The sequence below is a fragment of the Alosa alosa genome, chromosome 24 (assembly GCF_017589495.1).
Source record: "Alosa alosa isolate M-15738 ecotype Scorff River chromosome 24, AALO_Geno_1.1, whole genome shotgun sequence".
Taxonomy (NCBI): Eukaryota; Metazoa; Chordata; class Actinopteri; order Clupeiformes; family Clupeidae; genus Alosa; species Alosa alosa.
This window is the reverse complement of record NC_063212.1, coordinates 25,972,274-25,984,661: the sequence shown is the minus strand read 5'-3', so window position 1 is coordinate 25,984,661 and position 12,388 is coordinate 25,972,274. Positions and strand designations below refer to the sequence as shown.

At 47.5% G+C, this 12,388-nt stretch overlaps 1 protein-coding gene across 1 annotated transcript in view; it reads right to left on the bottom strand.

The window, feature by feature from the left end:
• Positions 1-12,388, bottom strand: part of dock11 (dedicator of cytokinesis 11) — a 163,740-nt gene that overhangs the window by 36,612 nt on the left and 114,740 nt on the right. Inside the window, 5 exon segments of the mRNA XM_048236079.1 lie at positions 10,496-10,517; positions 10,658-10,710; positions 10,712-10,766; positions 10,768-10,847; positions 11,510-11,623. Of these exon segments, the coding sequence (XP_048092036.1) occupies positions 10,496-10,517; positions 10,658-10,710; positions 10,712-10,766; positions 10,768-10,847; positions 11,510-11,623 (324 nt within the window).

Genomic DNA, 12,388 nt, shown 5'->3' with positions numbered 1-12,388 from the left:
GCTGCTCCGTGCACGAAGCATCATCATCGAATGCGCATCATCCTCCAGGTGTGGATGCACTGGCGCATATCACATCCCGATGCGCAGCATCGCTCATCCCGTGTGATTGCACGCAGCGCATCATCATCAGATGCACAGCGCATCATCATCCCAGATGCGCACAGCGCATCATCGCAGTGCACGCAGCGCATCATCCTCCGTGTGCACAGCATCATCTTGCCGCGGGTGCACAGCATCGCCAGATGCACGCACAGCGCGGCCTGGCACCAGATGTTGTTGCCGCGCAGCGCATCATCATCCGTTGGGCCTGGCATCATCATCCCAGATGCACGCAGCGCGCTCATCATCCGCGGCGCATCATCAGATGCGCGCAGCATCATCATCGATGCGCACAGCGCATCATCGCCGCAGGTGCACTGACGCATCATCGCTCAGGTAATGCTGGCGCATCATCATCCCGGAGTACGCACGGCGCATCATCGCCGGTGCAGCGCATCATCATCCCGGGTGCGCGGCGCGGCTGCTCATCCAGGTGTGATGCGCACAGCGCATCATCATCCAGATGCGCACAGCCTTTCATCGCCGCGGAGTGCGCGCAGCGCATCATCATCCCGTGCGCGCACGAGCGCATCATCGCTCAGGTGGCTGATTACGCACAGCGCATCATATCCCAGATGCGCACCCGGCGCATCATCGCGATGCGCAGGCATCATCATCCCGGAGTATGCGCGGCGCGGCTATCATCAGGTGTGACGCGGCGCATCATCATCCCAGGTCAGCGGGCGCGCACGGCGCATCATCATCCCAGATGCTGGCCTCCTTAGCAGATGCGCGAGCGCATCATCATCAGATGCGCGCAGCGCATCATCGCCGCGAATTACGCGCGAGCGGCTCATCATCAGTGCGCTTTTGAGCGCATCATCATCCCAGGTGTGATTACGCGAGCGCATCATCCCAGATGCGCACGGCGCATCATCGCCGGAGTGCGCAGCGCATCATCATCAGATGTGGGCGCGCACGGCGCATCATCATCCGTGCGCGGCGCATCATCATCGCCGGCGCATCATCGCCGCGGAGTGCGCGCGGCGCATCATCGCCGCAGATGCGCACAGGCGCATCATCATCCAGATGCGCAGCGCATCATCGCCAGATGCGCGGCGCGGCTGTCATCCCAGATCGGCGGACGCACGCAGCGCGCTCATCCCAGATTGACGCAGGCGCATCATCGCCGGGTACGCAGCTATCATCATCCCAGATGCGCAGCGCATCATCATCGCACGAGCGCATCATCATCAGGTATGCGCAGCGCATCATCGCCAACGGGTGCGCAGGCGCATCATCAGATGCGCGCAGCGCATCATCGCCAGATTGCGCGGCATCGCCAATAGTGCGCGCAGCGCATCATCGCCGCAGATGCGCGCGGCGCATCATCATCAGGTACGCACGGCGCGGCTGCTCATCCCGTTCGTGATTGCGCACGGCGCATCATCATCAGATGCGCCTGACGCGGCTATCATCAGATGTGATTGCGCAGGCGCATCATCATCAGATGCGCGGCGCATCATCGCCGCAGATGCACGCAAGCGCATCATCATCAGATGCACGCAGCGCATCATCATCAGTGCGCGCAGCGCCTCCATCATCAGATGCACGCACAGGCGCATCATCGCAGTGCGCGCAGGCGCATCATCATCCCAGATGTGCGCGCTCATCATAGGTGCGCACAGCGCGGCTGCTCATCAGATGTGGGCGCACGGCGCATCATCAGGATGCGCGGCGCATCATCATCGCACAGCGCATCATCGCCGCGGATGCACTGGCGCATCATCATCGGGTCTTGATGCGCACGGGCACGCTCATCGCCGCGAATTAAAACATCATCGCTCCACGCAGCGCATCATCGCAGATGCGCAGCGCATATCCTCCAGATGCGCACCGACGCATCATCATATGGGTCGCACGCGAGCGCATCATCATCCAGATGCACTGGCGCATCATCGCCGCGAATGCGCTGGCGCATCGCCGCCAGATGCTGGCCTCATCGCGCGGATACGCTGACGCACATCATCACATCCCGTGCGCAGCGCATCGCTCATGCAGATGCGCGCGAGCGCGGCTGCTCATCAGATGCTGGGCGCGCGCAGCGCATCATCCTCCAGGTGCGGGCGCACGCAGCGCGCACTCATCATCAGATGCACTGGCCTCCTCCTCCCAGGTACTGCGCATCATCATGCTGAGTGCACTGTGCCTCCTCATCAGTACACCTGTGGCCTCCTCCTGAAGTACACACAACTGTCATCATCAAATGTACACAACCTTATCACTCCTCAAATGCAGCACACTCCTCTGTAGATACACTGGCATCCTCAGAATACACACAGCACCTCCTCCTGCCAGTACGGCACCTCCTCCATCAGATGTGATTGCACTGACACCTCCTCCTCCAAATGCACACAACCTCCTCCTGCAGATACTGACACCTCCTCCTCCCAGGTGCTTGTTACACACAGCACCTCCTCCTGCAAATGCACAACACCTCCTCCTCCACTGACACCTCATATGCAATCACAACACTCCTCCTCAAATACACACAGCACTTATCCTCCACCATAGTACACTGTACCTCCTCCTCAAATGCACACAGCACCTCCTCCTGCCAAATGCACTGACACCTCCTCCTCCAAATACACAACACCTCCTCCTGCAAATGCACAACGCAGCTTCTCCTCCAGGTAACGTTGCACTGTACCTCCTCCTCCAGTGTATTTTGTACCTCCTCCTCCAAGTACGCGGCTTTATCATCACAAGATACTGGCATATATCGATATGCACAGCACCTCCTCTCAAATGCATGCCTCCTCATAGATACTGTTTACTCCTCCACTCATTGCACACAACCTCCTCATCCAGATCTTATTTTGCAACACAACCTCCTCCTATCAAATACACTGAGCACCTCCTCCTCCAGATGTATTTTGTACCTCCTCCTGCAATACACACAACACCTCCTCCTCCAAATACAACACCTCCTCCTCCGTCTTATTTTGCCACAACACCTCCTCCTCCAAATATACTGACACTCTATTCGCTATTGAGGCTGAACAGTGTTTGCGTGTTGCGCTACGTTACCTCCTGCTGTTCCTTCTGTCCCCTACAGGCCATCTTGCGTCATTACCTCCTGCTCTTTCTTCTGTCCCCTACAGGCCATCTTGCGTCATTACCTCCTGCTGTTCCTTCTGTCCCCTACAGGCCATCTTGCGTCATTACACCTCCTGCTGTTCCTTCCAATACCCCTACAGGCATCACCGTCCCGCCAAGTGCTGATTGTGGGTTGAGCAACGTCTATAAGGGCGCCTTGTTTTAGCGTCTGGGCGCTCTCTCTCACATTCACTTCCTTCCGATCCCGTCGGCGGTACTGGGGCAACAGTGGTGCCCGGCTATACATCGAATTTGTTGTTGGGCTTTTGTGTTAATTTGGTAGTTTTGTTTAACCCGTTCCATTATGGGATTGATCTTTTGTTGTCTTTAGTTTTATAATTCGTATTTAGAGCAGGTGTTGGTGTGAGTTTTACGTTATTTAGTTTAGGTTTAGTTCAGCACAGCAGTGAAGGACCTGGAGACTCATGACCATGTCTTTTGTTTCTGCTCAGGAGTCAGGCAAGATCCATTTTCCCCCGTAGATATGTGTGGTCAGGGTTTCCTTTCTGTTCTGTTTCTGTTCTGCACAGATAGATCTGTCTGCTATATCTCTGTTGGTGTGAGCACGCTAAAGTTAGCTGCTATATGTCTGTTGGTGTGAGCACGCTAAAGTTAGCTGCTATATGTCTGTTGGTGTCAGCACGCTAAAGTTAGCTGCTATATCTGTGTTGGTGTGTCAGCACCTTGGCCTATTATATCTGTGTTGGTGTGAACACGCTAAATTATATGTATCTGTTTTGGTGAGCCAGCTAGTTAGCTGCTATATCTGTGTTGTTGTCAGCACGCACGCTAAAGTTAGCTGCTATATCTGTGATGGTGTGAGCACGCTAAAGTTAGCTGCTTTATCTGTGTGGTGTCAACCGCCGCTAAGTTAGCTTAACTTTATATATCTCTGTTGGTGTGAGCACGCTAAGTTAGCTGCTATGTATGTTGGTGTGAGCTCACCTTCACAAGTTAAGCTGCTATATGTCAGTGCTCGAGCACGCTAAAGTTAACCTGCTATGCTCTCTGTTGGGCATGAAACGCGCTAAGAAGGATTAGCTGCTATATCTGTGTTGGTGTGAGCACGCTAAAGTTAGCTGCTATATGTCTGCTGGTGTGAGCACGCTAAAGTTAGCTGCTATATGTCTGTTGGTGTGAGCCGCATTTCATATTATGGCATCTTAGCATCAAGGCTGGACATGTTCAGATAGAGGTGTCAACACCGCAAAAACTGTTTATCTAACAAGTGTTATTTTTAGTATATTTTTAGTTTGACTTAATTTAAGAGTTTGACTTGTTTCAAGGCATCTTATCAAGACAACTTTGCTTATAAACAATACCAAATAGATTTTTTGTATCTTAATATAAGATTAATAACACTTAAGTTAGGTAGCGGTTTTGCAGTAGAGTGTTTTGGGGCTGCATACAGGTGTCAGTGTTCACATGCCATTCAGACCCGGTGTCAAAACGACTTTGAGGCATATTCTTCAGACAGGTGTCAACGTGTTCACATATTCAGATGAGTGTCAACGTCATTCACATTCAAGACTTGGGTGGCCGAGGTGTTCCCACATATTCAGTCAGGTGTGTTTCAGACGAGTTTGGTACATACTCCATTACAGTGGGCGCTTTCAAATGACCACTTCATTCGCATTGAGCTGCGTGAGCTGCGTGAGCTTTAATTGCCACTTTCAGCCACTGTCTCGGCTCACCCACTGCTTGCAGCCCGTCACCTGCATTCACTTACCATAATTGTTGCCGAGGTAATCCCAGCTACGTTCAATAACAAAATAAATCATGCATACAATTGGCTTGCTAGTTTAGCTACTTGGTGACAAGGGCTTGACTACGGTGGTGAAAATTTCGAAATCGAGTGCTATCTGTGTTGTCATTGAGTTTGGCGGCCTCGCAAATCAAAACGATGAATTGTGATAATTGGGCGGTGAGAAATAACTGTTTAAATTAATCATAGCGCGGTGAGCTGAAGGCTGTTATTGCGTTTGTTACTATCTGGCGACATTTTAACCAGACTACGCAATAGGGAAGCTTGAACAATAACTTCTGAAATACGTTTGGTTTAAACGACGTATCATTTTATTTTCTGTACAATAAACATTACCATCTGCTTTTGTCGCCAGAATTTACATTTATTTAGCTGGCTTTGAGCCTTCGCCCCTCACCCATATTCCAAGATTAAGATAGTATGAATAGCTATTTGCAATTTGACAAAACACTGGTCCTCTGTTTTCTTGAATCACGAGGACGATGATATTGCATTTAGTTAGATGTCCAAGTCACCACATAATGTTTGAAAACCCACTCAGCTCGTAAATAAATAATTTAACTTACCACGACAGTTGGATAACCTACTTCATCATGTCATGCCTACATTTTGTGGTGGTAGCATAGAGATGCATTAAAAACAATAAAAGTATGGCTCTCCGTTTGGGGCCGTGAGAAACTTATATTTTTAATGAACTACGTCGAGATCTTTGACTTTTCCAAAAGCCTCGGGATAACCACGTTATCTCCACTATCATCAGTCCTTACTTGCTCCAGTCAAGTGGGGAATGAAATAAAAGTTTGAGAACCACTGGCTTAACAAGTTACCCTCAGTCCGGAACACAGAGATCTGTTGCAATATTCTGATGATCGTGATGATGTCGGCAAATGTTGTTTTAAAGTAAAATTTCACTTCACCATGCAGCCGACAATGCCACAGCCTACCTGGTATCATTACAAACATTATTCTGTGTCCTAAAACTGGCATATTTTATGGCATTTGTGTCATGTAAGTTCGTTGCAAAATCTAGAGAAATGTGAGGTGGTCAGCGGGGACAACTGAGACACACATTGGATTGTGTTATTACTTGAACATTCACACTATCCACAGCTGTATTATACCTATCAGGGGCAGGAGGATTACTGTCAAGCGCAGGCTTTATATAAAACTCTTCAACATGAGCTACTCGAATGTTGTCTTGTTTTATGGGCGCTTTGCTTCGCTTCTGTAATTCTTCATTGTTAAGAAAATGAGGGCTTCCCTCAATGACCCTCCGAGAAATTAAATAAAGGTTGAATGAATGAATAGATGCAGGCTTGCCAAAGAGCCAAAGGCATGTGGTTTGCGCAGCCTACAGTAAATAACAAGACCACATGGAATGTCGTTATGATGATTTTTCTAAAACCATTTTTAGTACCCTCGCATGTTCTTAAATAACAATGATCATCAGTAGCCTAATATTCAACCATTAATTTGGGTAAATGGGCAAAGCGTGACCACCTTGATTGGCTGAGTGGCTGATGATTATAGCAGGCATGATTCAAAAACCTCCCTTACGATGATAGGTGACAGGTCTCAGATAAATGCGCTACACAAGATGATAACTGGGGCGTGGGGTATTCCTGCTGAGGCTTTTATCTTAGTACTAGGGAGTAGGCTACTCCTAATCGCATAAGATTTTTAAGTTGGAGTTTTCTCTTAAGTTATTCTAGAAGCCTTTCAGACAACTCTAAACTAGGGTAGTCTTCGTGGCTATGGATAGCGTCATTACTCGTACACAGCGAGCTTGACTAAAGTGTGACCACCTTGATTGGCTGACGGTTATCGCGGGAGTTGAAACACCTCTCTTCCGATGATGATGACAGGTGACGGGTCGGAGATACGTCTGCTTCCTATAAGTAGTCACGAAGGGCGGAAGATGATTAACTAACTGAATAAAGAGGCTAGCCTAAATGAATAAGAGTAAAACCAAAACAAATAGCAGTAGTCTATTAGAGCCTATGGATTGATGCAGTAGCCTCGTTTGCAATATTAAATTAATCTGTCTCCATATCCTAGGCTATGTTTGCAAAGAGAACATTTAATTTGATTCTGGTAGCATTACATTTTCATTTACATATCAACAATGAGTAGTTTTGGTTGTTGTTGGTAAGTTATTGCATCCTTTATGAATTAAGGTGTTCGCGGGTGGAAGCTCCTGTTCTTTGTATAGGCTATTCAAAACATGCCAATGTAGATACAAAATGAATGGAGAGGTTTATGGAATAGGTCTTGGTGAATTTAGGAGTCCTCTCGGCTTAAGCTGTCCCAGACTTAGGTGCTACTTTTTAGGTCTAAAAGAAATGCTTCGTGAATTACTTTTTGCTTCAAGAAAATTGAGGAGTCCTAAAGTTAGGGTGACCACGCCTTCCATTGTTTTAGGAGTTATCTCAAATTGCGCCAGTTAGGAGCTAAGTTTAGCTTTAAAATTCTTTGTGAATCTATTTTCGAATAAAAGGCCTAGCCTAAATGAATCACATAGCAAAACAAACCCTAGTAGCCTAATGAAACATCACGGATTGATGTAGTATCTTTGTAACATTATTAAATTATTCTGTTACTATACCTCGTTTGCAAAGAGAACATTTAATTTGATTCACAATAATGTTACATTTTAATTTACATGTTGACAATGATTAGCCTAGTTTTTAGTTTGTTGTTAGGCGGCGTTATTGCGTAATATTAGTTATGCCTACAATGCAAAGAATTGCTTCCTCATGGGCTCTGTAGCTGCATGGGATTTCAAAACCGCAGGTTTGTGATATAGGTCTGTGGTGGAGTCCTCTTGACTTCTTTTAAGCTATCAGAAGGTGGGAAGGTGTGATTTTTGGGGGCAGGGCTGGATTAACTGGGCTGATTGTCCCCAGTGGCCCCCCCTTCCCCCAGCCAGCACAGTGAATCGGGTGGATTAGTTAATAGGCCTATCGTGAAGATTTTTCCTGCCATCTAAGGCCACAGTTTACATCTGTGAGACTGAGCCTCACCAGCTAATTTTGTTTACAACTAACATTCCATTTAATTAAACTGCTTTATAGGCTATTTGGAATAGTTTTCAACATTTTGAATATTAGTGTCGAATTGAGTTAAGAATGTTCTCAGTAATACAATAGCTGAAAGCTGCATGGGACCCCCCGTCAAACAATATAACCATACAAGCCTTCCTGCTCATTTGTTTCAAAAGTAATTTGGCTTTGTCAGAACTGAAGAGCTATGGGCCAGCAGCATGCCCCAATGAAAATAAATTAACGCAAACAGCACAACACAACACAAACCCCTTCTCTCGCGTCAGTCACTGGCATGGGCGAAACACAGAACCCGCTTCTCTCCACAGCAGTCATTGACAGTAACCTAGAATAAATGCATGGGGAAAAACACTTCCCATGGACATCATGAAACACACAAAGTTTATATTTGTCACTAACCCAGCTTGTATCTGTCCTTTATCAAATGTATTATGTTCCATTGCCCTATCGTAATTCTAGCTTCATAAAGTTGAACAAATACATTTGCTTATTTCACAGAAAAATATAAATAGCCAGTCTACAGTGCAGAGTTAGTATTGAGGTTATGGTAGAGCCCAACTTGCAGTGAACATGTCTAAACAAGAAATTCTTTCTCTTTTAGCTGAGTAGCCTCAGAGTGCTTTTACGTAGACTGCTCTTGGGCCCGAACATACAAGAAATGAATGGCCTCTCCACGACAATCAGCATTAAACTGAGCCAGGATTGTAACATCACTCTAAGTTAAGCCTTCAAGCAAGAGCGATGGTTGGGAACATCTATTGTTTCATTGGAAGGGCGAGGGAGGTAGCAACAGGGCAGCAGCACAGAGACAGGCCCGATGCTTGGGGCTGTTATAGGGAAGTGGTAAAATGTGGGATATTCTGGAAGGCATTATTGAGCCAGCAGGAACAAGCGGGGAGGTTGGTATCGTGATAAACACGGAAAAAGTTGGCATGCATTGTTTAGGGGTCCCGATGCACAGGGATTGTTGTCCTTTTCAACCAATCACATATGATTATTTATGAAATTATTGCGAAACAGGCGCAACACATTTGAAAAGGAAGGGACTGGTAGCATGCAAACTCAGGAAGACAATTTAAACGTTATCACAAAGTGTGGCTGTAAGTGTGAGTGGAAGACAATTGCTTGGGGAGGTCATGTCTTTTTAACAATTCTGTAGGAGGTCATTATGAACAATTTCTAGCAGGCAAGAGAGATTAGCCGCTTCCAACTGAAGCCTCAAGAAATTCCTCCGGTGGCCCTTCAATACGTATGATCAGTCCTAGATTGCTGCTGGGCTGTATCTTGGTTTGGCCAACAACTCATTTGTAAGCATGGCCTATCTAGCGGTTGCATCCATTACAAACAAACATGTAATATAATGAGCGTCTGGGATTGGGAAGGCACTAAATATACTACTGAATAAGCGAAGTCAAACCTTTAAATAGAAAAACACTCTTTAATAATCAAAAAAATAAACCGCTAATGAAGTAAACTTCATGACCATCAAGTAGTTGCCAACCCTTAACTCCGGCCATTACAGAAGGCATTTGTTTAAACAGCGAGTCAATATATCTATATTTTGTCAAATGATGACTATCTATTGCGTTGGAAAGGCGGAATGTTTCATTAGTCCCGTTTCAATACGTCCGGTTACCTAGCCTACTCAAAGCGCGAATATTCCTAAAGGTAGCGAAATAAGTTTCGCGATTCATACCCAATTAGTTCCCCCCTACTGTTAAAGTGTTCGCTAACTGTGGTTTAGTTTCGTGATAGCCTGTGATAAGCATAATAAAATGTAAGCGTTAAAATACAGTAAGCGATAAACCGGAAAAAAGTTGACGTGATTTTCATAATCACTTTGGAGATCATAGAAAAAATACCTTGCTGGCGAGGAGGTCACATCTTTTTGGACTAATGCTCCCAAAACTCCTCCGGTAGCCCTTAAATAAATAACGAACGAGTCCCTAATAGAAGTAAACTTATGACCATCAAAATGTTTATAATAAATGTAACAGGAGCAGCTGGAGATTTCGCCTCTATATTTTATCCAAATGATGTCTGTCTATCATCGTTGCCCTTTCGGAGAAAACCAGAATGTTTAATTTGTCCTCGTCTCACGGCTGCGGCTTGGATTCACTACTTGATTAACTAAATATTTCTTTATTAGGGCAGAACAGGCATATTTCTAGCTATTACATTATTTCTAAACCAGTTTGCTAAAGTCTGGTGGGGGAATACCATGTAAAAGGTTTTTTCAGGCTCCATTTCTTTTCTGAGGACGCCCTGCTCCTTGAGCCATCTGCGATTCATTTGGGTTGTTGCAGTGTCTCACTGAAAAATAAATTAAAGTCGCGTGATACCGCGTGATCCCTACCTTGGACCCTTGAGTGAAAGAAATACAACCAAGTCGAGCACTGCCCACTGTGGGCGTGAGCCGCTGAGTTAGCTTTAGCATGATTCTGAATACACACACACACACACCCCACACCTCTGAGTAGTCTCCGTGTTTGATGTGTAGCGCGGAGCCATTCCTGTGCAGCCAGGTCACGATGCACACAGACACACACACACACACACACACACACACACACACACACACACACACACACACACACACACACACACACACCTCTGAGTAGTCTCCGTGCCAGTGTGCGCACGGGCCATGCTGTGCAGCCAGGTGCGGCGCAGCTCAGGTGTCTGCTGAGGCGTAGGAGCAGGCCAGGCTGTGTGCCAGGTCAGCTGCATCTCTGGGTGGCAGCCATAACTGGGCCCGTGGCCATCAGAACCGTGCGGATACGCTTGGTCAGACCCTTCACCTCCGCTGGGAACGCTGTGGACTGCTCACACACACACACACACACACACACCACCACTGTGCGCACACACCACACACACACACACCATACAGAGCACACACGCACACAAACACACCACGCATACACACACACACACACACGCTGCGCACACACACACACACCATGCAGCATGCACACACACACACACACAATAGCGCAAACTCCGCATTTGACCCCGCGCATCGTGTGTGTGTGGCCAGCCTCAATGTGTGTGTGTGTGTTCAGAGGCACAGGTATGTCTGAATTTGTATTTGTTTTCAGCATGCCTGTTTGAACACACTGTATGGTCATATCATTTCACACACCCACACACCACCAGAATGACAATGTTTAAAAACATGGCACACACACACACACACACACACACACACTAACAGGCACATGCTCATTACTATTGTGTACGAGTGCAGTGTGCTGGTAGGTACTGGTCTGTCTGCATTCTTCTCTGTGTACTGCACGTGTGCACTGTGTGAGACACAGGTAGGAGGTGGTGGTAGGTGTGTGTGTGCTGCATGATTGTGTAAAAGGTGATGAGTGCTCTGTGCGGACTTTTTCATAATATCTTCAAACAACATCCATGCATCTATCACGTCATCATCATCAATAACAATAACACACACACAGACACACACACACACACAAACCTTCATGGCCTTGTCACTGTTGGCAAAGTTGTTGATGATGGAGAGAGACTCTTGGAAGCGAGAGTTTCCAGTCAGAGCCACGTCTGAGATGAGCTGACTCACTCCAATAATGATCTGTAGTAGGCACACACACACACACACACATACACACACACCGTCTGAGATGAGCTGACTCACTCCAATAATGATAATACATCAATTACCTTCCACTGTCCACTGTCATCAGATGTGAGAGCGGCACGTGTGTGTGTGTGGGGGTATTGTAGGGCTTCTATGAGAGTAAATCCGTAGGCTACTTTGATCAACTTAGTAGTTGTAGTCTATGCGATTGAAAAGCATGTCTACTTGTGTGTAGGTTTAGCATCCGATCCCCAATGACACTGACCTGCAGGTGTGTGCTGGGAGTTGTAGCAGCTTAGCACCGACCCGCAGGTGGGTACTGAGTTGTAGTGTGTTGGCACCTGAACGGCAGTGTGCACCGGGAGTTGCAGTGGCTGGCACCGACCTGCAGGTGGCTGCCGGGAGTTGTAGTGTGCTGGCACTGACCTGCAGGTGGGTGCTGGCTGCCGAGTTGTAGTGTGTTGGCATTGACCTGCAGGTGTGTGCTGGGAGTTGTAGTGTGTTGGCACTGACCTGCAGGTGGCTGCTGGCTGCTGGGAGTTGTAGTGTGTTGGCACTGGCCCTGCAGGTGTGTGCTGGGAGTTGTAGTGTGTTGTCACTGGCCTGCAGGTGTGTGCTGGGAGCTGTGGCGTGTGGGCACCCTCGACCCGCAGGTGTGTGCTGAGCTGTAATGCGGGCACTGGCCCGTAGGTGTGTGCCGGGGAGTTGTAGTGTGTGGGCACTGACCTGCAGGTGTGTACTGGGAGTTGTAGTGTATTG